The sequence below is a fragment of the Lepisosteus oculatus genome, unplaced genomic scaffold, assembly GCF_040954835.1.
Source record: "Lepisosteus oculatus isolate fLepOcu1 unplaced genomic scaffold, fLepOcu1.hap2 HAP2_SCAFFOLD_49, whole genome shotgun sequence".
NCBI classification, from domain to species: Eukaryota; Metazoa; Chordata; class Actinopteri; order Semionotiformes; family Lepisosteidae; genus Lepisosteus; species Lepisosteus oculatus.
Genome location: NW_027168031.1, coordinates 1,057,497 through 1,082,370, shown reverse-complemented (window position 1 = coordinate 1,082,370; position 24,874 = coordinate 1,057,497). Strand labels below are relative to the sequence as shown.

At 42.9% G+C, this 24,874-nt stretch overlaps 1 protein-coding gene across 1 annotated transcript; it reads right to left on the bottom strand.

The window, feature by feature from the left end:
* Nucleotides 1-12,677: 12,677 nt before the first annotated feature.
* Nucleotides 12,678-14,477, bottom strand: LOC138230782 (zinc finger C2HC domain-containing protein 1C-like). The gene is made up of 2 exons (XM_069186521.1): nucleotides 13,475-14,477; nucleotides 12,678-13,071 (listed from the first exon to the last, which is right to left on the bottom strand). The coding sequence occupies exons 1-2, from the start codon at nucleotides 14,441-14,443 to the stop codon at nucleotides 12,913-12,915; spliced, it is 1,128 nt and encodes a 375-aa protein (XP_069042622.1). The 5' UTR covers nucleotides 14,444-14,477; the 3' UTR covers nucleotides 12,678-12,912.
* Nucleotides 14,478-24,874: the final 10,397 nt, after the last annotated feature.

Genomic DNA, 24,874 nt, shown 5'->3' with positions numbered 1-24,874 from the left:
GGCCACCACTGCGTCACACCACACAGCTGCCAGTGCACCTCAGCATGCCAGGCCACCATTGCGTCACACCACACAGCTGCCAGTGCACCTCAGCGTGCCAGGCCGCCACTGAGTCACACCACACAGCCACCAGCGCACATCACCGTACCAGGCCACCACTGCGTCACACCACACTGCCACCAGCAAACCTCACCGTGCCAGGCCACCACTGCGTCACACAGCCGCCAGCGCACCTCACTGTGCCAGGCCACCACTGCGTCACACAGCTGAAAGCGCACCTCACCGTACCAGGCCACAGCTGCGTCATACAGCTGCCAGCGCACCTCACCGTGCCAGGCCACCACTGCGTCACACAGCTGGCAGCGCACCTCACTATGCCAGGCCACCACTGCGTCACACAGCTGAAATCGCACTTCACCGTGCCAAGCCACAACTGCGTCATACAGCTGCCAACAGACCTCACCGTGCCCGGCCACCACTGCATCACACAGCTGCCAGCGCACCTCACCATACCAGGCCACCACTACGTCAAACCACACAGGTGCCAGTGCACCTCACTGTGCCCAGCAGCCACTGCATCACACAGCTGAAAGCACAACTCACCGTGCCAGGACACCACTGTGTCACACCACACAGCTGCCAGTGCACCTCACCGTGCCAGGCCACCACTGCGTCACACCACACAGCTGCCAGTGCACCTCAGCGTGTCAGGCCGCCACTGCGTAACACCACACAGCCACCAGCGCACCTCACCGTGCCAGGCCACCACTGTGTCACACCACACAGATGCCAGTGCACCTCACCGTGCCAGGCCACCACTTCAACATAGAATTGCCAGCGCACCTCAAAGTACCCGGCCACCAATGCGTCACACCACACATCTGCCAGCGTACCTCACCATGCCAGGCCAGCACTGAGACACACCACACAGCTGCCAGTGCACCTCACCGTGCAAGGCCACCACTGCATCACACACCTGCCAGAACACCTGAGCGTGCAAGGCCACCACTGCGTCACACAGCTGCCAGCGCACCTCACCATGCCAGGCCACCACTGCGTCACACCACACAGCTGCCAGCACACCTCACTATGCCAGGCCACCGCTGCGTCACACAGCTGCCAGCGCACCTCACCGTGCCAGGCCACCACTGCGTCACACCACACAGTTGCCAGCGCACCTCACCGTGCCAGGCCACCACTGCGTCAGACCACACACAGCTGAAAGCGCACCTCACCGTGCCAAGCCACCACTGCGTCAAACAGCTGCCAGCACACCTCACCGTACCAGGCCACCACTGCGTCACACAGCTGCCAGCGCACCTCACCATGCCAGCCACCACTGCGTCACACCACACAGCTGCCAGCGCACCTCACCGTGCCAGGCCACCACTGAGTCAGACCACACACAGCTGAAAGCCCACCTCAATGTGCCAGGCCACCACTGCATCCCACAGCTGCCAGCACACCTCATGCCTTGTTATGTGAAACTTTAATTCTCTTTTTAGGATTTTTTGAACATGGTCTTTTTTTCCCCCAATCAGAGGCTCACCACAATTCACGCTCAACCACATCACAGATCTACTACACACACCTCAGGATGGTGACGTCACTGCCTTTCATATGGAAACATTTTGACACCGCGCTCAACAATCTTAAGAAGATCACAAAACAAGCCTGCTAGCCTGGATTTTACCGAAAAAAATCACGCCCGAGAAAGTGAAGTACTGTAGCATTAACTAGCAAAGGTGTATTGCAGACATAGGCATAGTACGTAATACAGGCTTTATGAACTCTAATAATATTGTTTCGGCTGTGAATCCTTCTTCACCTGTGAGGGTCTTCAGCTCATAATGAAACACTTGGAGTTTGCAATGTACGGCGCTCTGAACGAGTTCAACTTTAATGCAGGAAAAATGGATTTCCCAGAAGCTATACTGATTCTTATGGAAGCCCGTTTCCGCCAGGGAGTAGAAAAAATGCGCCCTGGTATTCTCTGGGATGCAGTGCAGTTAAAACTGTTCACTGTTACTGACCATACTGCCTGCCTGCGGGCACTTTTCCTTTCCGTGGGGGAGGGTGGACTGTCTTTCATTAGAAGGTTAGCCTATTCTACTCGGAGAATGTAGAGGGGGTGGAAAGTGCCCGCGGTCATTTAATTAGTATTACAATTCGCACTGATTCCCCTGCGAAGATATGGACATAAGAATATTCGTGCGTGGTCAAAAAATGCCATAAAAACGACAAAATGAAGGCTGTGAAAACATTCACAATGTGCTGTATACACAAAGCACGTGTTCTCACAACTCGAGGAGGTTTCGTGAAAACTTTATATCGTCACACAAAATAAAGTTTTTTTGTTTACAAAGACGATTACAAAGAATGTGGACCAGGGTAATACTTTGAGTTTACAGCTTGTCCAAGGTCATTCATTATTAATACTATTAGGGATATCTTCGGTAAAGACTGACAGCAGGAACATTCCTGTTCTTTACTCAGCAGCTTATTAAAAACAGGGTGTTCAAAACGTTTTTTTTTTACCCAGAAGAGTGACACAGCTTTGCGTTGTGAATCTGTTATTCCGTATTTACAAAGAAAGTGGAATACAGTAATACTACCTGCTATATAGATACATATTTTTAGATATTCAGATCCTTAAATTAATATCATTATTCATTTCTTTAGATACGTGATTCCATACTATATTCCCTATTACAAAACCAATAATTCCAGTCCTGAAATCTGATTGGCTGACACACATTCGAAGAACATACTGTAACACTTAGTTAACATGTCTGGTTTAGTTGAAGAATCGGCTAAGGTAAGTTTCAGGGTTTAATGGTGGGATGGCACCTGTGCTTTTTCCCCCCAACCGTTAGAATATGATTTGCACAAAACCCAAAAGAAATACTGCACAATTCAAGAACCTAGCAACTGTAAAATAAGCTTAAAAACAACTGAACTGAAATGCAAAAAAGTTCAGAGAAAGGCACAAAATATGTTTACTTGGGGTTTAAAAAATTAAAACTAACTAAAACATTCCAAACAGAAGCCGGCCTACCTTCTTTTCTTTGTACCTGATAAAGATGAGGAAGGCTTTAAAGATACAGCTAAACTTTTGCAGAACCATTCAAGCGCATTGTTACTGTTTGCTGTAGAAGCCAAAAATATGAGAATCTCAAAATCTAAAAATCTCATGGCGTCAGAATGTACAACTTTAAAAAAATAAATAATAATAATAAACATTAATTTATATAGCGCCTTGAAAGGTGGCGTCTTAATAGAATGACAAAACCAACAACAATAAATAATACACAAGATATGCATGCTGACAATACACAGTTAGAGGAGACAGTAGATGGCGGTAATAAACACAGTGAGAGCAGAAGGATAAAGAACAGGGGTGAGTTTCCCGAAAACAACTAATCTTAGAGACTTTCAAGCAACTTTACGATGTACGTATGTACGTATGTAAACAATCGATTGACAATTCTTTCATTATATGGTGTCGGTTTTGGTCCTTCAGTGGGATGAAATAAAGTTGTGAAAAGGAATATGAAGTAAACTTGACATCATAGTTTAAGCAAAAGCATATAGATAGGCACAAAAAGGGACCTTATTGTTTCTAAGAGCAAAGAAAAGAAATGACTGACATGCCGTAAAAGAAAACCAAGATTAACTGCGTGGACAGTGTATGCGTCCCGCACGACGTCCTTGATTTAAAGCAATATTTTTTGGCGCGCTGCCATAGTTAAGAATCAATATTTCATGAGAAAAAACTGTTATTTAGAGTTATTGGGTGTACTGGAACTCAATGGAAACATTAACTACTAAGCTTGGCATGTGTCACTCAACAAATACAGGACCTATAATCAAATTTAAAAACAAGTAGATCTAAGCTTTACCGTCAACAATCACGACAGAACATCAAACGGTGTTGAACTACGCGGTATCGACCGCGGGTTTGGGTACGGAATGGAGCAGGCGTGGGACTCAGGACTGGGGCTGAACAACACATTTATTAACTCGAATCGGGAAAGGTACACACACAGGGACAGGGGTTACAGCGCTGCACCTTCACTAACACACACACACACACACCTGAAGGGAAGAGACTGTATCCCAGCCTCCGTCCCGCTATACAGTCCGGTAGAACCCAGGTGCTGTTCTCAGCCCGCCTTGCGTGCGCATGACTAAAGCGCCCTGCGTGGCGATACATTATAAATACATGTTAGGCCCAATGATTTCACTAAAATAATGCATTGCTGCACTTCAGACTGAAAATAATATCATCTAGTCAAGTATAAAAATGAATATGAAATATACCCAAGATGACTCATAAATTCATGAGTATAAATAAATGTTCTTTTTTCGAATTTCCTCTGACACAGTACAACACAATATCAAAGTCCTTCATATAAACTCTTAGTGTCCTGTATTCCCAGAGGATGCCCCTGCCGTGAAGTGACTGTGCTCTGTCTGGCGATCTCTGGCGCTCAGGGTGGGCAGGAGGAGGCCAGTTTAAGAAGCACTTAGTGATGAACGAGCGGGTCGGGGAGCACGTAGATGACGAAGGATTTAACGTGCTACTTCAGTTACGATGGGTTTTGGGAAACACTCGTCAATTAACGATCGAGCTTAAGAGCGAGTTTACGATGTTCTTAGCGCTACGACGCTTTCGGGAAACAGAATCATATCTAGAAGGATTACCATATATAAAAATAGAAAGAATGATATATGATATATACAAGTAATTATATCATATCATATATTATTAACACCATACCCACCATCTATGTACATTCACATGACCACACATATCAGATCAATATCAAATCAATCACAATGATTAGAATGCGCGCAGAAATCGCCCCTTTCTCTTCCCATCTTTCAGCACATTATACGTCCTCTCCACGATACAAGCCGATATCCGTTATCTTACTCTACAATGCACCTTTTCCCGTGTTGTACGTTAACATTTGGTTCATAAAATCGACACACCTGAAATACTAAATAAGAAAGAAAACAATTATAACACAACGGATGACAGAGCCTCTAGAACAGAAAACCCGTTGGCGTCACACACGCTGAATGTCTCTCTCTCTCCTGCTCAGCAAAACACAACATGTGGGTCAACACCGTGTGAGGCATTAAACATCACCTTCGTGCATTACCGCGATTCATCTGGCACACAACTGTACCACTACAGAAATAATATATATATATAATGTCGCCACACGAATCTGTAATGAAAATAAAATTAAAAATGCCGCTGGCGTCTCACCCGACTGGCGGCCACAGCGCGTCTGAGGGCTCCCCAGAGAAACGAGCCGCCTGTGACCCCAGGGGCACCTTCACAAACCCCAAGGGCTGTCGCAAAGCCAACTCCATACAGAAAAACGGAACTCATCTGGGGGAAGTTCACAAAATAAAATAATAAAATAAAAGATGACATCATATAACCACGGCTCAACGCAGCTGGCTACACGTGTGAGAAGGTGCAGTACTTGAAGTGCGCTGGGCAAACTTCCGAGGTCAAATTCTTCAGCACGGTTGTACCTTTAAAGCGGAGACGACGGCACCGAAATTTTTTGGCGCGCCTTCTCTTTAAAGCCCTGGCCAAATATGAAGACAGTACGTACAGTTATAATTCAAACGGAATTAAAAACTACACATCCCAGTTACCATGGTGGTGCTTGTGATCATTGCGTTTAACCAACGAAACAGGGCGAAAAATCAGTCACATGACTTTGGGGCAGAGTTTCGAAAGCTTAACCTATCAGCAACAAAGCGAAATTGACACGATAGGCTACCTCAAACTGTCAGTTACACGACTGTGTATGTCGCTTAAGCCACTCCTATTTGGCATTTTAGTTATGGAGGCGAGAAGACACCCCCCCCCCCCCCTCTGGGTGCCTGATTTGCCGCCATCTTTAACCGCTTCGTGTCCAAATCGCAGTAGCTATGCGTACGAAATAAAGTTCATCCCAGCTACAAAACATATATATTTTTGTAGTAAGAGGGAGCAAAACATCAGTATTTACTGCTATTAATTAGTGTACGATTTATAGTTGAAATCTGAGCCTAAATATAAAGTTAAAATCTCGACAAAGCAATGTAGGAAATACAGAGAAAATAAATCCTTTCTGACATCTAAAATCAGTTTCGATCAAGGTCTCTAAAACGAACAAGAAAAAGAGGATTTTCTGAGGGCAATTACGCTGTATTTATATAGAATAAGTGATTTATGAGCAATCTAATTTCTTGTTCGTTTAAAACAGTGAAATGTCAGCTGCAAAAGATCACACCAGAAACAGCACTCTCTCTGCCTGTCATAGACGTTCAGGAAAGGCTGAATGAAGTCGTGGTGATCAATAATAACAGTTGTAGGACAAGAAACAAAAGATAGTGAAAACTTAAGATTTTTAAGGCTAAAACTCAAATTCATTCTACAAATTAAGGCAAATGAAAATTCAGGACGTTAAAGTGCTAGAGGTGTAAAAAAATACAAAAATGCACATGTGCAAAAAGTTTTAGAAATGGAGCAAACATAATAAAAGCCATGCCTATAGTGCAGAAGAGGGATGCAGGAACACTTGCTTAGATATACAACAACATTACTTTATTAACCCTTTACAATTTCTTGCATTAGTAATTATCTTTTCGCATACCCCAGCTTGCTCTACATGAGATACACAGACACACAGATGAAAGAGATAGGGAGAGAGCCTGTGGTCAGAGTACAGGGTCAGCCATTGTACAGCGCCCCTGGAGCAGTTGGGGTTAAGGGCCTTGCTCAGCAGCCCAACGGAGTAGGATTCTTCTGCTGGGTGCGGGATTTATTGTTAAATTATTACTTTAAATAAATACTTTGAGTTACTGAAACAGCCCGCTAATAAAATTGTCACAATTTTGATCTCGTTTGGAAGAGAGAATCAAAAATGAGACATAATGATGGTTTCCGGCTTAAACCTTTAAAGGTACCCCCATCACGGAAGAATTTGACCTCGGAACGTTTACCCAGCGTAATATTGTATTTCATTTCATTTTGACCGATTGTCTTTAAATCAATTGTTGTCAGAATATCCCCACCTCCAAACAAGAACAAAATTGCAACGATTTTATTAACTGGCTGTTTCAGTAACTTAAAGTACATATTTAAAGTAATAATTTAACAAGATATGTAAATGTTTTAAGATATGTATATGTTGTGAATGTCTGTAGATTGTATCTTATGATTTAAATACTTTTATTTTTTCACAATCTGGCAATGCCAGACAGAATTCAAATGGCCTTGCAGATCAGAAAATCAAGGAACAAAACAATTATTGCGCCCAGCTCCTCAATGGGATAGCTTTAACTTGCTAATGCGTTGGTGTAACAGTCCGGGTGTGGCAAGCTTCAATGTCTCCAGACTTCGCGAAAGGAACCCGTCTTTCATAGGCACTCTTTCCCCTAGTTTAACAGTCTGTCCAGAAACAAAACATTCCTGTTAAACAAGAGGAATGTAAAACAAATTGTACAAAAGTAAAAAACAATTACTTTTTGACAATGAAAACTGGTGTGTATCTCTCTCTTTGCTGGCGCGCGGGCGCGGTGGGCTGCTGTACCACCCGCACAGAACATTAAAGTGTCCCTTTCCATTCAATGGGTGTCTGAGTTGCTGTGTCCTATCTTCTGACAGTCGCTGTTGTGAATGTCTGCAGAGTGTATCTTATTTTTAGCATTGTAGCGCTTTCGCCCTGGGGGGGCGGCTGAGGAACACCCGGCTGGGGTGCGCGGTGAGGGGCAGGACAGGAGTGGTCAGGGCGGGGTTTAGGTAGGCCGCTGACTATTGCAGCTGCCACACAGTGAAAGGGGCATACGGGCTGGGGAGATCGCCCGTTTTCCATGTAAATAGTTCCCTGGTTCCGCACCCCTCTCTCTCTCCCTCTCCAGATACAGCTGTATGAGCTCCACCAGTCAGGACAGGAGGCTCTACTGTACGCACAGAGGGGTGGTAGAGGGGAACAAGTTGCCAGCCGTGGGGTTGAAGCTGATACCCTGGATCCTCTCCAGACAGAGCTGTATGAGCTCCACCAGTCAGGACAGGAGGCTCTACTGTACACAGAGAGGGGCGGGAGGGGGGAACAAGCTACCCAGCCATGGGGTTGAAGCTGATACCCTGGATCCTCTCGAGACACAGCTGTATGAGCTCCACCAGTCATGAGAGAATGCTCTACTGTACACAGAGGAGGGCAGGAGGGGGGAACATGCTGCCCAGCCGTGGGTTTGAAGCTGATACCCCGCTTGATCCTCTCCAGATACAGCTGAATGAGCTCCACCAGTCAAGACAGGAGGCTCTACTGTACACAGAGAGGTGCAGGGGGGGAAACAAGCTGCATAGCCATGGGGTTGACCCTGATACCATGGATCCTCTCCAGACACAGTTGTATGAGCTCCACCAGTCAGGACAGGAGCCTCAACTGTACAGAGAGAGGTGCGGGAGGGGGGAACAAGCTGCCCAGCCGTGGGGTTGACGCTGATACCCTGGATCCCCTCCAGACACAGCTGTATGAGCTCCACCAGTCAGGACAGGAGGCTCTACTGTACACAGAGAGAGGCGGTGGGGAGAACAAGCTGATACCCTGGCTTCTCACACAAACCTTAAAATCACGTAATAGGTTTATTCCATGCTGAAAAAAAGAAGAAAGAATACACATTCCATAGGAATCAGTGCCTTTATATAGCGCCTTTAAAGGTGGCTTCTCAAAGCGCCTTACGGGATAAAAACAACAAAAACAAAAATATTGTTTTCCATTGCACTTTGACAGATCATCTTTAAATCAATTGTTGATTTAAAGTTTGACAGTAAATGTTTATATTGTAAAGCATACAGCCGCCATTTCTTTCTAAAAATTAAAAAAATTGTTTGCGCAATCTAAGAGGGGAGGGGTCTGCCGACAATCCCCCATACACTCAAGTGAAATATTAATAACCCCAATGTAAACAGCGTATTTACAATTTGTTGATAATAAAAGTGTTCTCTAAGACTTTGTGATACTTTACCCAGGGAGCTGTGTAAGCATGCGTGGTGACTATTCATTGTTATTAAAAAATGACTTAGATTCGAACATGTTGTGATATTTAGAAATATAAAAAGTCAATTAATTGTCCATAATATTGCTATTTTATTTTTTCAAAGAAATGCTTGTTAAAAGAAAAGTCATAGCACAGGCTGGATTTGAACAGCCAACCTCTCGCTTACAAGTTCAGCACATGAATAGAATTATATCATTATTAATTTCTTTAGATATGCGATTCCATATTATATTCCCTATTAATCAAATTCTAAAAGTATGCTTGTTTGCTCCTGTATTGAGCATATTTGCAGAAAAGCTTAAAACTACCACTTTTTATACACACGTTATTTCACATGTTAGTTAAAGACTTCGATGCTTAATATTGTTTAGGGAGAAATGGAATACTGGTGTGTATTTTTGTACCGAGACCAGCCATATACAGTTTACATACTGTAATACTGTATGTTTATGTTCCAAAATTAATATCATTTATGGCCTTCACACGCGTTATAATCCTATTCTTTTTATGCTCAGCTACTAAGATTTCCCTTCAGTGGTAAAATTCCATATAAATATTTAATACTTAAACGGGCACAGTAAAGACATTAAATATACATATACATACTGTATACAGTACAGTTTGCATACAGTAATATGTTTATGTTCCTAAATCAATATCTCTTATGAGCATGCAAAAGGCATGGTGAATTGGAGATTCTCAAAAATGACTGTACTTTGCATGATTGGAAACAAATGCGTGATTGGATCAACGAAATGCTGTGGTGTTACTTTTACAAAGACGGTCAATGAAAAAAAGAATGTGGACCAGGGCAATACTTTGAGTTTACAGCTTGTCCAAGGTCATTCATTAGAACATGTGGTATTATACGGTACTATGCGAGAATACACGGTATTAATATGGTAACTTGTGTTACACCGCGATAAGCACACCGCAAAATAATGCGGTATCGCCCGCTTGTTTTGAATGGCTGCATCTGTATATCCCTGCTAGTGATGATGACCATGGTCACCTCACCCTCGCAATACACCGGCTGAAAGAACTTAAGAACAGGGTAAATCAAGAACAGGGCATTGGCAATGAGTTCCCCTTCTTTTCATGGTTAAAATCATTTTTTGGGTCATGGGGACTGTTTTTCTTAAAGCTATTCATGCCTGTTGTAATGTTTTTGCTGTTGTGCTGTTGTCTGACTAGGGTGACCCCTATGAGGACTCTGTGGTATGAACACATTTAAGGATAAAAAGGAGGGAATGTAATGAAAAGTTACTGAGAAAAAGTGTTTTATTCTATGTTGTTTACGGACAGAGCTGTGCTGCAGAAGCAGCTGGATACTTAGAACAAAGTGTGATAGCACCCAACTTGTCAAGGGCACAGGATGTTTTAATACTGTTTATCTCGGCTGCTTGAAGAAGGGAGTGTGAGAAACCATTTGAATAACTGCTCTTCTTTGCTTAAAGCAAAAACTGATATCAACCCACAGATGCATTCCATAAACACTAGAATTCTGGTTGTACTTAAATTGACCTTATACGTTTTGGATTATGTTTAACCTTCTTCAATTTCTTTCATTTCTTCAACCATATTTTGAGATGATTACGTTTACAGAAGCAAATATTATTCAGTGCTTTTTCTTCACTCCTTTAATCAAACCCACATTTCTATAAGGAGGGCCATTGTGAAACTCCCCAAAGTGAGCTGAATTAATCTTTTATTCTTCACACCTGCGAAGTCATTCCTTCATTGTGAAATATGAAGGCCTTTCATTATTCACATATACTACAACATCTGAAAATAATAGGTCTTGAAATAGTTGAATGAAAGAAAATCCTGAATAACTCCTTCAAATCCGTGTTACACTTCCATCAAGTACACACACTTTGAATGTGATGAACTATAAAAAGTTATTTTAACCATACCCAATGTAGCTCGGGAGTGCGATTGCATACACAATCATGTTTTCAGTGTTTGGACATCAGCCGTACATCAGAACAATCATTTCACTAACACAGCTCCATGTTGAGTGACTTCCCTCCAAAAACACAAAGTCACTTTCCCTTAGCAATTATTGCATGGATTTAGATTATCTGCCTTCTGCATCAAGCCCTGTATGATATACTGTACAAAGCCAAGCTTTGGGATAGTGCTTTGTTTGGATCCTTGTCTTCATCCTTTTGGATCCCAGGCTGCTCATTTGCAAATGTATTTTGACATTAATTATAGTGACTATAGCAATGAGGTGGCACTGTGGTTCACAGAGCTGGGGTCCTGGGTTCAATTCCTGGGGTGCAGTCTGGATGGAATTGTATGTTCTCCCTTCATTTGTGTGGATTTCTTCCAGGTGCTCCAGTTTCTTCCCACAGTCCAAAGACATACAGTACTAGTAGGTTAAGGTGCAACTACAGTCCCAATTTTGCAGACACAAAATTATTTAATTTCAGTCACAAAATAAAATCATTGACATTTTAGAAAAAACTTTACAAACTCAAAATTGAGCACAAAATCATGAACTTTGTGAAAGTACTATAAGTAATGCCATGTTGTAACAAATTCGCATTCAAGTTCCACACAAATTGCGATGTGATGCAGCCTTTCCTGCTCACTAATCACTGTAATGACTAATGCAATGTGATGTAGGAGAGAAAAGGTATAGGTTATGCAGCAAACATTTCACTGCAAAAAACATTCCATTCCAAGGTTCTTTATGCAGAGTTAACAAAATATTATTATTTATTGGCAAAAACGTAAAAAAGTTGAGAGTAATATTTCCATTGGATTAAACGAGATGTATTCACAAGCCTGCTCCTTTACAATGTTATAGGGCCACATCAGATTACAGGAAGTTTTGCTGCCTCGTTCTGAATCGCAGAACATGGTAATTCTTTAACCTTGAAATGTAGTCTATTTTGTGATGTAAATTGGAGGTTTTACAAGTTATTGTGTTCCCCTTTAATTGGCTTCTGCGAAAACTGGCCTCAACACCGTATTGGATAAGGCACTTAGAAAACAGATTCATGCGTGGACCACAGCAATGTCCCTTTACTGAGAGCCAGCAATCAACGGATGTGTCTGATCGTGAATGGTTTTCCCTGTTGTTTGTTGTATTACTCGGTGTTGCATTTTAAGCTGTGCATGAGGCAGGACCCGGAGGCTGCTGCTTCTGCTGGGATTGAGGAAGAGCTGAGCGCCATGTAAGGCAAAGACACTGCGTTCCACTTTATCAGGTGCCTGGAGTGTAAGAGCTGAAGATAATATTGAGTCACATTAATCCCAACATATTTCAAATATTATGAAAATTAAATAAATTAAATCAAATAACTTTCATTAAAAAAATCAATCACTCTTTACCTTACTTTTTCAGTTGTTTTTGAGGAAAATTGATGCAGAGAATGTGTGAATACTACTTTTTGATGGTTCCAAGGCCAATGTGACCTGTTCTATTGCCTGCTAATTGTACGTTGCAGGTTGAAAAATTATTTTTAGGAGGTCAAGGTGTATGAATGATAAGAACAGCTTGAAATTTATTTTCACGGTCGACACACATTTTCGCAAGGGAAAAAAACTGAAATAACCACAGTTACGCAAACACCAGTCCACCAAAAAAAAAACATTTTATTAAAACAAGGTAACATTTTTTTTATCATCATATGGATGAACTGTGCTAAATATATTTCTAAAAAGAAAAAGCAGGACGTGAGTCGTGAGCCAAGATCATGACTCTTTTGCTCTTCTTCACATCAGTTTTCATGTGGGAGGAGGAGGAGGAGGAGGGCGGCTCCTGATGTGCTGACACTTGGGGATGTGCCTCTGTGCCGGTTTGGGGGCAAAGCGCCGGCCTCAGTGAGGGCAGGGCACGTAGTCGGGGTTTGGATTCGCGGGGGGCTGGGGCAGGTTCACAACCTTCCCTCCTTGCGTGATCACCTGCTGCAGCTTCCTGGCCTGTTTGATGCTCCGAATGAAATCCTCGTGCTTCTGCCTCCAGTTGTTCTTTCTCAGCTGGGAACAGGAAATGAAACCAATGAAACAGCTTCCAGAAAAAGTCCAGACTAGCACTGCGTACACAGTCTGGTCACAAACCATTCACAAGGCAAGAAAATATCAATACAGTAATAACTTAGCTTTCTGGGGCTACCTTTCAGGTCATTGGGTAGAGAGTACAATTTAGTTATTTTTTTTTTCCCGTGAGTGCTATTTGCTTGATATCTCATGTACATTTTTACAACAGAATTCAGAAGTCACTAAGACCCATTTATTCTGTCTGGCAAATGTGCCTTTGCGGCAGTTTTTCAGAAGAGTACTTCATAAAACACTTATTTATTGTTTACATTGATTTGTAAGCTGCGTCTGACTCTAGGAGAAAACAACGGAAGCTTGGAAAGAGTTTAAGGATAGCCCTTACCACGATTGGCGGTTTAACCTTCTTCTTATGGATGTATGTCTCCAGTTCTGTTCCCTTGGCCCTGTGCTTGAAAGAGTCAAAAACCTTCCTCTTTGAATTCTGAAGCTTCTTGCAGATCTTGCTGTGTTTCTCCAACCTCTCTACAGCAAACTTCCTGTGACACAGTTCACAGGGCACCAGCTGAGGGTTTCCACTCTGGCTATTCTCATATGGAAATTGCTCAGCGGTAGGGCACATCAGACTTGTAGGGGACAAATATCTGTTTTCCACTGACAGAGTTTGTTCATCCAGAAATGAGGTGTTATTTCTGAAGTGGGCCTGCGCAGCCTGTGCCGCTGACACGTCGCTTTCAGGGAGCCTTGCTTTCTTGAGATACTTTCTCCTTCCACAGGGGACGTCTTCTAGCCCACGGTTGCAAGGGCTCACTTGACGTCTCTCCTGATGGGAAAGCGCAGAGGGAAAGTGCGATTCTGCGCATCCGCCATCTTCCATTGGAGAAGCATAATCAAGGTTGTCTCCTCTGAAAGGAAGGGCTTTCCTTGGAGTGAAGGCTTTTTGCTTCTCCATTTTGCAGGTCAGAAGAGGCACGGCCTTAGAGCGGTGGTTGGCCCACGGTCCTCTGGGGCGAAGCTCGCTCTGCCTCGCCTGGAGTGTCTTCCTTCGGGTTCGGAGTCCTCTATTTTCCCTTCCGGCCACCTCTCTAGAGTCTTCCATCTCTCTCTGAACCATCCTCAGCTCCTCCTGAGCTCTGAAGAGCTTCGCCTGCATCATGGCCTCCTTCTGGCGAATCTCGTCCTTCATCATGGCCTCCTTCCTGCGCATCTCATCCTGCAGGCTGGCCTCCCTCCGGCGATGCTCCTCCTTCAACGCGGCCTCTGCCTCGGCCACTTTTCGTAGCTCCTCTTGCAACTGAAAGTGCTCCTTCCCATTGGCATGAGAAGGGCATTGCCCTGGAGGGGTCGCCACCATGGGGAGGACAGTCCTGTCCTTAGGTTTGCATACTCTTGAGCCCCTCCTGCCCGGCCTCTCGCAGGGCCTCTCATGACCATCCTGAGGCGGGGTGGGGGCAAACAAGGAATCACTCTGTGCTTCCGGGCGGTCCAAAGCCCGAACCTCACCAGGGCCGGAGACTTTCCTGTTACCCATAGGCTTCAGGGGGTAAGACCGATCATACCCCACAATGTTCTTCTCGGGGCCCTGTTGGGCTTGGAAGCGATAGCTGTTCCCCGTCTTCTTCTCCGCAGCGAATTTGACATATTGGAAAGATTTTCTCATCTTCTGTAGAGCTGCCTCCTGCCGCCGATTGTACATGGCAATCATTTTTTTCTCCTTTTCCTGCATCAGTTTCTCTTGGAAGGTGTCCTTCAGAAGCTGTATCTTGGGAGGCGGGCAGTACGTGGAGATCAGATCCTGTCGCCTTAAGGGCGCGGGTCGATTCGAGTCTGTGTCCTTCGGGGAGGGGGACAGAGCACCAGGCTTAGGACTGGGCTCCATTGGCAAATGAGATATGAGCTTTGTTTCCCAGGTATCTGGAAAAGGCAAAAATGGCAAATACATGATATCCTGCACAGTCTAGTATGGTCTAATAGAAAAGAATAAAAAAAACAATTCAGGAAACACACAACGTTTTAATATTAAACCTAATGGTGTTGAATGCTGCATGCTGACTCAGTAGGAGACAGATCCTAAACATAAACATTATAATAAACATTTGTTTCCCAAATAACATTCTCAATGTTCAGAATGCTTAAAGTCACGAGCTTTTTTAAAAATGTTTAACTGAAACCTGGAAATGTACTATTTCATTTCAAAGCTTGTATTATATCTATGATATAAATGTTTTTTTTATATATAAAATTAACCCATTATGCAACAGGGGTTTGAGCAAAAGTCACTGTGAATAAGGGAATTTATCAATATTAATTAGCCGTTTCACTACATTATAGATAGCTGAAGGATTATGATACAATAAATCGATTTTGCTACAAATTGACAAGCATATTTGATGACACTTACCAAACAAGTTTTAAACAGCGGAGAAATAGTTCACCACGACGATAGCAATGCAATGTTTAACTGCATCTCCCTATGTGATATATCTGTATTTGGGTATATACAGATCACGTAATTCAGGGAGCACTGTTACGTCAGGTCACCAACCATTATTACGACGCTCATATATCATAGAGCTCCTTAGGATGTTTGTATAATCTTTATCCAAATTTTCATATGGCCGCAGTTACGGCGTTTATTTTACAGTTAATGTAACAGGGTGTCATTATATTTTTCTGTCTTTATGGTGGCAGACCACTTAACTAAATCTGAGTAGGCGGTTTCTACAAATGGGTCAGATAAAATATTAAATATACAGTAAAAGCTCACACCTCTTCATACCCTTTATGTACTGTATATCTACAATTACGTATACTGTATAATACGATAACTACCATTACAAAATGTCTCCCTTTTGATTTGAAGTGGTTCTTTTAAATAAGTAAATTGCAATCACTTAGCCTACATCTGAGCTCCTAATTCATCGCGACGACGGACTGAGACTCCAGTTGGATTTGTGAGAAGTAAAGGGGTGTGTCTGTTTTAAAACCGATTCATACGTCTTAAACACATGGACATAGATAGCAGTCTGTGTTATATAATTTATCTTTTTATTTTATTTAAATTTAAGTATCACATACACATTTTCAAAGTAACTGTACCCCTTTTAATTATGATCCCCATCGCTCACAGCTCCGAAGCTGAGACGAGGGCTACTTCAGATGGGATTTCCAATATTTCTCTCTTAGCTTGTATACCGGTGGAAAGGAGAGCGCTCTTATAACGTGTTGATAGTAAGATTGGGATGTATTTGCAGTCTAGATATAGTTTTTTTAATGTTCGGAGCCGCCACAGATTTATTTTCTTACGACTGCTTTTCTGGATGACAATAACAATGCAAACGATGGTGTTAAGACGAGGCTGTGCCTTAAGGCTCCTCTGCTTACAATATTCAGCGCGTAAATCGCAAACGAGCGCCTTCCCTTACGATGAAAATGCGGCAAATAAGAACACGAGATTTAAACCTACGGATTACAAATTTATGCGTAAACACTAAAACCGTATGTTTAGCAAAACTGGCGAGACAATGTGTTTTATCATTTAAAAAAGTACTGGAAAATAATTAAAGGTTATCACGATAAACAGAGGTTACTGATCTACTACTGTACGCTGTGACCAAAAATGAGAGTCCCCCGATCCTGGCAGCCTTCATGCTTTGGTCTTGGCCTGGCCGTTTTTTTTTTTAAGATAATGGGGTCAAGTTAAGAAATTATGCAAGTTCATAATCAAATCCAAGGGCGCCCCGATCTCCTAAACATCTTTAGAAGGCCGACGGACCACACTGCACGGTCCGGGTCCGGGCCCTGACCCGGTTCTGGATAATGCCAGCTTAAAGTGAAAAATTATACTGTACATATTATGTTTCTTATTATGGTATATATGTATAATTTGGCGCGACCGCTTCACGAAGCTAGAAAGAAAGTTATCCGCCATTTTTATTTTACCTGCAATTGAATTTGCCATTAAAATCATTATTAATACCGCAGCTGCTAAATTACTTACCTAAAAGCGTTCAGATACAAAAGCACTTGAGCTGTAATGTTTATATACTGTTGGCCCGATGACCTACTTCAAGAAGAATTGTTACATAGACCGCCAAGGACTGTCATCACACTTTACATCATAAAGCGCTTTAAAACTTTAGACAAGTTCAACACCTCATATTTTGTACTGTTTATCATGGTAAAAGCAACTCAAAGCAATTATAAAAATGATCGAAAGGTAAAAATACAAGCTTATACGAGCTGTAATTTTAACATTTATAACATATATTTAAACAAAACATATATAATCTATTTGAATAAAATAGAAAAGTGTTCTTAGTCTTCACTTAAAAGCTGTTAGAAGCTGCCTTTCTGACAAGAGAGTTCTGTGAGTTCCACAGTCTCAGTGCATTAAAGTCAAAACCAGTTGCTTTTTATTTCCTGTTTTACGACAGAGCAAGGAGGGTGTCCACAGACCACTGTGCACCTGCAGGCTGATATGGGGGGTAAAAAGTCTAGAAGTTAGTAAATAAGATTTTAGCACATGTTCTAAAACAAACCAGACACCTGTACAGTGATGCCAACACAATGCTCTGAGCTCCTTCTTTGAGTTAAATCCTAGCATCTGCATTTTTTACAAGTTGTTGCTATGGCAGAGCATGACCAGAGCATAACAGAAACCACCCATTTTCTAACCGCTTCATCCAATTCAGGGTCAGGGGGTCAGGGGGTCGCGGGGCACGGGGAAACCAGAGCCTCAGAAAGTAATAAGCAGGAGATACCTGGGACTGGATGGTAGTCCAATGCAGGGAAGACACAGACACTCACCAATTATCCCAGAAGCCAATTAACCTACCAGTAGTTCTTTGAAGTGTGGGAGGAAGCCGGAGCACCCAAAGCAAACTCATGCAAACATGGGGAGAACATACAAGCTCCATACAGATAGCACCCCAGGTCCAGAAGTGTACCCAGGGCCTCAGCACTGTGAGCTAGCAATGCTAAACGCTGCTCTACTGTGCATGCTAATTTCTAGGAATCAGGTGATCAATTAGGTAGTGTTTCTCAGATAAAAGGACACCAGTAAGTTAGTATGAGATTGAAATTGACCTCAGAACAAAATATAACTTATGTTATATAACTTATATTTCGCTTACTACAGCATAACTGTCTTATTTGGCTCTTGTAGAAAATATTAACAGCATGCCTATTAAACATACAGTATCTAGCAATCAGCAATCAAAATAAAAACATTTCCAAACATGGAAACTGCCCAGTTAATGAAGCATTTCAAAGACATTAATCTATTCAATAATTACAGTTTTAAGTAGATAGATTTATATTCAGATTACGAAAGTATCATAACAACGGCTGCTTGTGTAAGGAATCCATGAATACCACTGTACATGAGAATTCCACACCTATTTGTAATCAATACTCAAAATCCTATTTAATTTCAGGTACTTGTTTATTCAGCATTGCTTGACTCCGCGGACTCCTTGTTGTTTCAATATTCTAGCAATAGGACTAATCGCCAATACAGTGCCGTTGTAATCTATTCCTTCTGCCAGCAGAGGACGGTATTCACACAGCCAGTTCAGGATAAGATACTGTCCTCGCAGTTCACAGTACAACTGGCCACAGCCGTACTCGGAATATGCTCTCGATAACCTCATTTAGTTTAAGTACGGCCGTATTTCATATCAACCCACAGATGCATTGCATAAACACTAGAATTCTGGTTGTACTTAAATTGACCTTATACGTTTTGGATTATGTTTAACCTTCTTCAATTTCTTTCATTTCTTCAACCATATTTTGAGATGATTACGTTTACAGAAGCAAATATTATTCAGTGCTTTTTCTTCACTCCTTTAATCACACCCACATTTCTATAAGGAGGGCCATTCTGAAACTCCCCAAAGTGAGCTGAATGAATCTTTTATTCTTCACACCTGCGAAGTCATTCCTTCATTGTGTAATATGAAGGCCTTTCATTATTCACGTATACTACAACATCTGAAAATAATAGGTCTTGAAATAGTTGAATATAAGAAAATCCTGAATAACTCCTCCAAATGCGTTTTACACTTTCATCAAGTACACACACTTTGAATGTGATGAACTATAAAAAGTTATTTTAACCATACTCAATGGAGCTCGGGAGTGCGATTGCATACACAATCATGTTTTCAGTGTTTGGACATCAGCCGTACATCAGAACAATCATTTCACTAACACAGCTCCGTGTTGAGTGATATATCTGTATATCTGTATGAGTTTTGACATTAATTATAGTGACTATAGCAATGAGGTGGCGCTGTGGTCCTGGGTTCAATTCCTGGGGTGCAGTCTGGATGGAATTGTATGTTCTCCCTTCATTTGTGTGGATTTCTTCCAGGTGCTCCAGTTTCTTCCCACAGTCCAAAGACATACAGTACTAGTAGGTTAAGGTGGAACTACAGTCCCAATTTTGCAGACACAAAAGTATTTAATTTCAGTCACAAAATAAAATCATTGACATTATAGAAAAACTTTACAAACTCAAAATTGAGCACAAAATCATGAATTTTGTGAAAGTACTGTAAGTTACGCCATGTTGTAACAAATTCGCATTCAAGTTCCACACAAATTGCGATGTGATGCAGCCCTTCCTGCTCACTAATCACTGTAATGACTAATGCAATGTGATGTAGGAGAGAAAAGGTATAGGTTATGCAGCAAACATTTCACTGCAAAAAACGTTCCATTCCAAGGTTCTTTATGCAGAGTTAACAATGTAATATTATTTATTGGCAAAAACGTAAAAAAGTTGAGAGCAATATTTCCATTGGATTAAACGAGATGTATTCACAAACCTGCTCCTTTACAATGTCACAGGGCCACATCAGATTACAGGAAGTTTTGCTGCCTCGTTCTGAATCGCAGAACATGGTAATTCTTTAACCTTGAAATGTAGTCTATTTTGTGATGTAAATTGGAGGTTTTACAAGTTATTGTGTGTTCCCCTTTAGATGGCTTCTGGGAAAACTGGCCTCAACACTGTATTGGATAAGGCACTTAGAAAACAGATTCATGCGTGGACCACAGCAATGTCCCTTTACTGACAGCCAGCAATCAACGGATGTGTCTGATCGTGAATGGTTTTCCCTGTTGTTTGTTGTATTACTCGGTGCTGCATTTTAAGCTGTGCATGAGGCAGGACCCGGAGGCTGCTGCTTCTGCTGGGATTGAGGAAGAGCTGAGCGCCATGTAAGGCAAAGACACTGCGTTCCACTTTATCAGGTGCCTGGAGTGTAAGAGCTGCAGATAATATTGAGTCACATTAATCCCAACATATTTCAAATATTATGAAAATTAAATAAATTAAATCAAATAACTTTCATTAAAAAAATCAATCACTCTTTACCTTGCTTTTTCAGTTGTTTTAAAGGAAAATTGATGCAGAGAATGTGTGAATACTACTTTTTGATGGTTCCAAGGCCAATGTGACCTGTTCTCTTGCCTGCTAATTGTACGTTCCAGGTTGAACAATTATTTTTAGGAGGTCAAGGTGTATGAATGATAAGAACAGCTTGAAATTTATTTTCACGGTCGACACACATTTTCGCAAGGGAAAAAAACTGAAATAACCACAGTTACGCAAACACCAGTCCACCAAAAAAAAAATCATTTTATTAAAACAAGGTAACATTTTTTTTATCATCATACGGATGAACTGTGCTAAATATATTTCTAAAAAGAAAAAGCAGGACGTGAGTCGTGAGCCAAGATCATGACTCTTTTACTCTTCTTCACATCAGTTTTCATCTGTGAGGAGGAGGAGGAGGGCGGCTCCTGATGTGCTGACACTTGGGGATGTGCCTCTGTGCCGGCCTGGGGGCAAAGCGCCGGCCGCAGTGAGGGCAGGGCACGTAGTCGGGGTTTGGATTCGCGGGGGGCTGGGGCAGGTTCACAACCTTCCCTCCTTGCGTGATCACCTGCTGCACCTCCCTGGCCTATTTGATGCTCCGAATGAAATCCTCGTGCTGGCAAATGTGCCTTTGCGGCAGTTTTTCAGAAGAGTACTTCATAAAACACTTATTTATTGTTTACATTGATTTATAAGCTGAGTCTGACTCTAGGAGAAAACAAGGGAAGCTTGGAAAGAGTTTAAGGATAGCCCTTACCACGATTGGCGGTCTAACCTTCTTCTTATGGATGTATGTCTCCAGTTCTGTTCCCTTGGCCCTGTGCTTGAAAGAGTCAAAAACCTTCCTCTTTGAATTCTGAAGCCTCTTGCAGATCTTGCTGTGTTTCTCCAACCTCTCTACAGCAAACTTCCTGTGACACAGTTCACAGGGCACCAGCTGAGGGTTTCCACTCTGGCTATTCTCATATGGAAATTGCTCAGCGATAGGGCACATCAGACTTGTAGGGGACAAATATCTGTTTTCCACTGACAGAGTTTGTTCATCCAGACATGCGGTGTTATTTCTGAAGTGGGCCTGCGCGGCCTGTGCCGCTGACACGTCACTTTCAGGGAGCCTTGCTTTCTTGAGGTACTTTCTCCTTCCACAGGGGACGTCTTCTAGCCCACGGCTGCAAGGGCTCACTTGACGTCTCTCCTGATGGGAAAGCGCAGAGGGAAAGTGCGATTCTGCGCATCCGCCGTCTTCCATTGGAGAAGCATAATCAAGGTTGTCTCCTTTGAAAGGAAGGGCTTTCCTTGGAGTGAAGGCTTTTTGCTTCTCCATTCTGCAGGTCAGAAGAAACATGGCCTTAGAGCAGTGGTTGGCCCACGGTCTTCTGGGGCGAAGCTCGCTCTGCCTCGCCTGGAGTGTCTTCCTTCGGGTCAGGAGTCCTCTATTTTCCCTTCCGGCCACCTCTCTGGAGTCTTCCATCTCTCTCTGAACCATCCTCAGCTCCTCCTGAGCTCTAAAGAGCTTCGCCTGCATCATGGCCTCCTTCTGGCGAATCTCGTCCTTCATCATGGCCTCCTTCCGGCGCATCACATCCTGCAGACTGGCCTCCCTCCGGCGATGCTCCTCCTTCAGCGCGGCCTCTGCCTCGGCCACTTTTCGTAGCTCCTCTTGCAACTGAAAGTGCTCCTTCCCATTGGCATGAGAAGGGCATTGCCTTGGAGGGTTCGCCACCATGGGGAGGACAGTCCTGTCCTTAGGTTTGCGTACTCTTGAGTCCCTCCTGCCCGGCCTCTCGCAGGGCCTCTCATGACCATCCTGAGGCGGGGTGGGGGCAAACAAGGAATCACTCTGTGCTTCCGGGCGGTCCACAGCCGGAACCTCACCAGTCCCGGAGACTTTCCTGTTACCCATAGGCTTCAGGGGGTAAGACCGATCATACCCCACAATGTTCTTCTCGGGGCCCTGTTGGGTTTGGAAGCGATAGCTGTTCCCCGTCTTCTTCTCCGCAGCGTATTTCACATATTGGAAAGATTTTCTCATCTTCTGTAGAGCCGCCTCCTGCCGTCGATTGTATATGGCGATCATTTTTAAGAGCCGGCGTACCAGAGCGGGTGACGTCACCGCCCTTCCCTGTGATAGCAGGACCACAGCTATTGGGCTGTGGAGAGATCTCTCTTTAGCTCACGGGGCTAGGTCGCTGCAGAGAGACGCGGAAGTCCCGGATTTGAGCCACCTATACTTTGGGCCGACCAGATGCGGCAAGGGCGCCCGCCTGAGCCCCCGTTGCGTTACATTGGTGTTAGAAGTGGGATGGGATAGCCCTTCGCCGGGGACGGCGATTTAAGCGGGGGAGAGTGTAACGCTTACGGCCAACAAGCAGTGTGTGTAAGAGCCGGCGTACCAGAGCGGGTGACGTCACCGCCCTTCCCTGTGATAGCAGGACCACAGCTACTGGGCTGTGGAGAGATCTCTCTTTAGCTCACGGGGCTAGGTCGCTGCAGAGAGACGCGGAAGTCCCGGGTTCGAGCCACCTATACTTTGGGCCGACCAGATGCGGCAAGGGCGCCCGCCTCAGCCCCCGTTGCGTTACAATATTTTGAGATGATTACGTTTACAGAAGCAAATATTATTCAGTGCTTTTTCTTCACTCCTTTAATCAAACCCAAATTTCTTTAAGGAGGGCCATTGTGAAACTCCCCAAAGTGAGCTGAATTAATCTTTTATTCTTCACACCTGCGAAGTCATTCCTTCATTGTGTAATATGAAGGCCTTTCATTATTCACGTATACTACAACATCTGAAATAATGGGTCTTGAAATAGTTGAATGAAAGAAAATCCTGAATAACTCCTCCAAATGCGTGTTACACTTTCATCAGGTACACACACTTTGAATGTGATGAACTATAAAAAGTTATTTTAACCATACCCAATGGAGTTCAGGAGTGCGATTGCATACACAATCATGTTTTCAGTGTTTGGACATCAGCCGTACATCAGAACAATCATTTCACTAACACAGCTCCATGTTGAGTGACTTCCCTCCAAAAACACAAAGTCACTTTCCCTTAGCAATTATTGCATGGACTTAGATTATCTGCCTTCTGCATCAAGCCCTGTATGATATATTGTACAAAGCCAAGCTTTGGGATAGTGCTTTGTTTGGATCCTTGTCTTGATCCTTTTGGATCCCAGGCTGCTCATTTGCAAATGAGTTTTGACATTAATTATAGTGACTATAGCAATGAGGTGGCACTGTGGTTCACAGAGCTGGGGTCCTGGGTTGAATTCCTGGGGTGCAGTCTGGATGGAATTGTATGTTCTCCCTTCATTTGTGTGGATTTCTTCCAGGTGCTCCAGTTTCTTCCCACAGTCCAAAGACATACAGTACTAGTAGGTTAAGGTGGAACTACAGTCCCAATTTTGCAGACACAAAAGTATTTAATTTCAGTCACAAAATAAAATCATTGACATTATAGAAAAACTTTACAAACTCAAAATTGAGCACAAAATCATGAACTTTGTGAAAGTACTATAAGTAATGCCATGTTGTAACAAATTCGCATTCAAGTTCCACACAAATTGCGATGTGATGCAGCCTTTCCTGCTCACTAATCACTGTAATGACTAATGCAATGTGATGTAGGAGAGAAAAGGTATAGGTTATGCAGCAAACATTTCACTGCAAAAAACATTCCATTCCAAGGTTCTTTATGCAGAGTTAACAAAATATTATTATTTATTGGCAAAAACGTAAAAAAGTTGAGAGTAATATTTCCATTGGATTAAACGAGATGTATTCACAAGCCTGCTCCTTTACAATGTTATAGGGCCACATCAGATTACAGGAAGTTTTGCTGCCTCGTTCTGAATCGCAGAACATGGTAATTCTTTAACCTTGAAATGTAGTCTATTTTGTGATGTAAATTGGAGGTTTTACAAGTTATTGTGTTCCCCTTTAATTGGCTTCTGCGAAAACTGGCCTCAACACCGTATTGGATAAGGCACTTAGAAAACAGATTCATGCGTGGACCACAGCAATGTCCCTTTACTGAGAGCCAGCAATCAACGGATGTGTCTGATCGTGAATGGTTTTCCCTGTTGTTTGTTGTATTACTCGGTGTTGCATTTTAAGCTGTGCATGAGGCAGGACCCGGAGGCTGCTGCTTCTGCTGGGATTGAGGAAGAGCTGAGCGCCATGTAAGGCAAAGACACTGCGTTCCACTTTATCAGGTGCCTGGAGTGTAAGAGCTGCAGATAATATTGAGTCACATTAATCCCAACATATTTCAAATATTATGAAAATTAAATAAATTAAATCAAATAACTTTCATTAAAAAAATCAATCACACATTACCTTGCTTTTTCAGTTGTTTTAAAGGAAAATTGATGCAGAGAATGTGTG

Bases quoted from the DNA above. Each gene is read 5' to 3' on its own strand.
- LOC138230782 (XM_069186521.1), bottom strand. From the start codon at position 14,443: ATGGTGGCGACCCCTCCAGGGCAATGCCCTTCTCATGCCAATGGGAAG. The intron at 13,072-13,474 runs GTAAGGGCTATC...TCCTGTTCCCAG, and splicing joins AGGTTAAACCGCCAATCGTG to CTGAGAAAGAACAACTGGAG.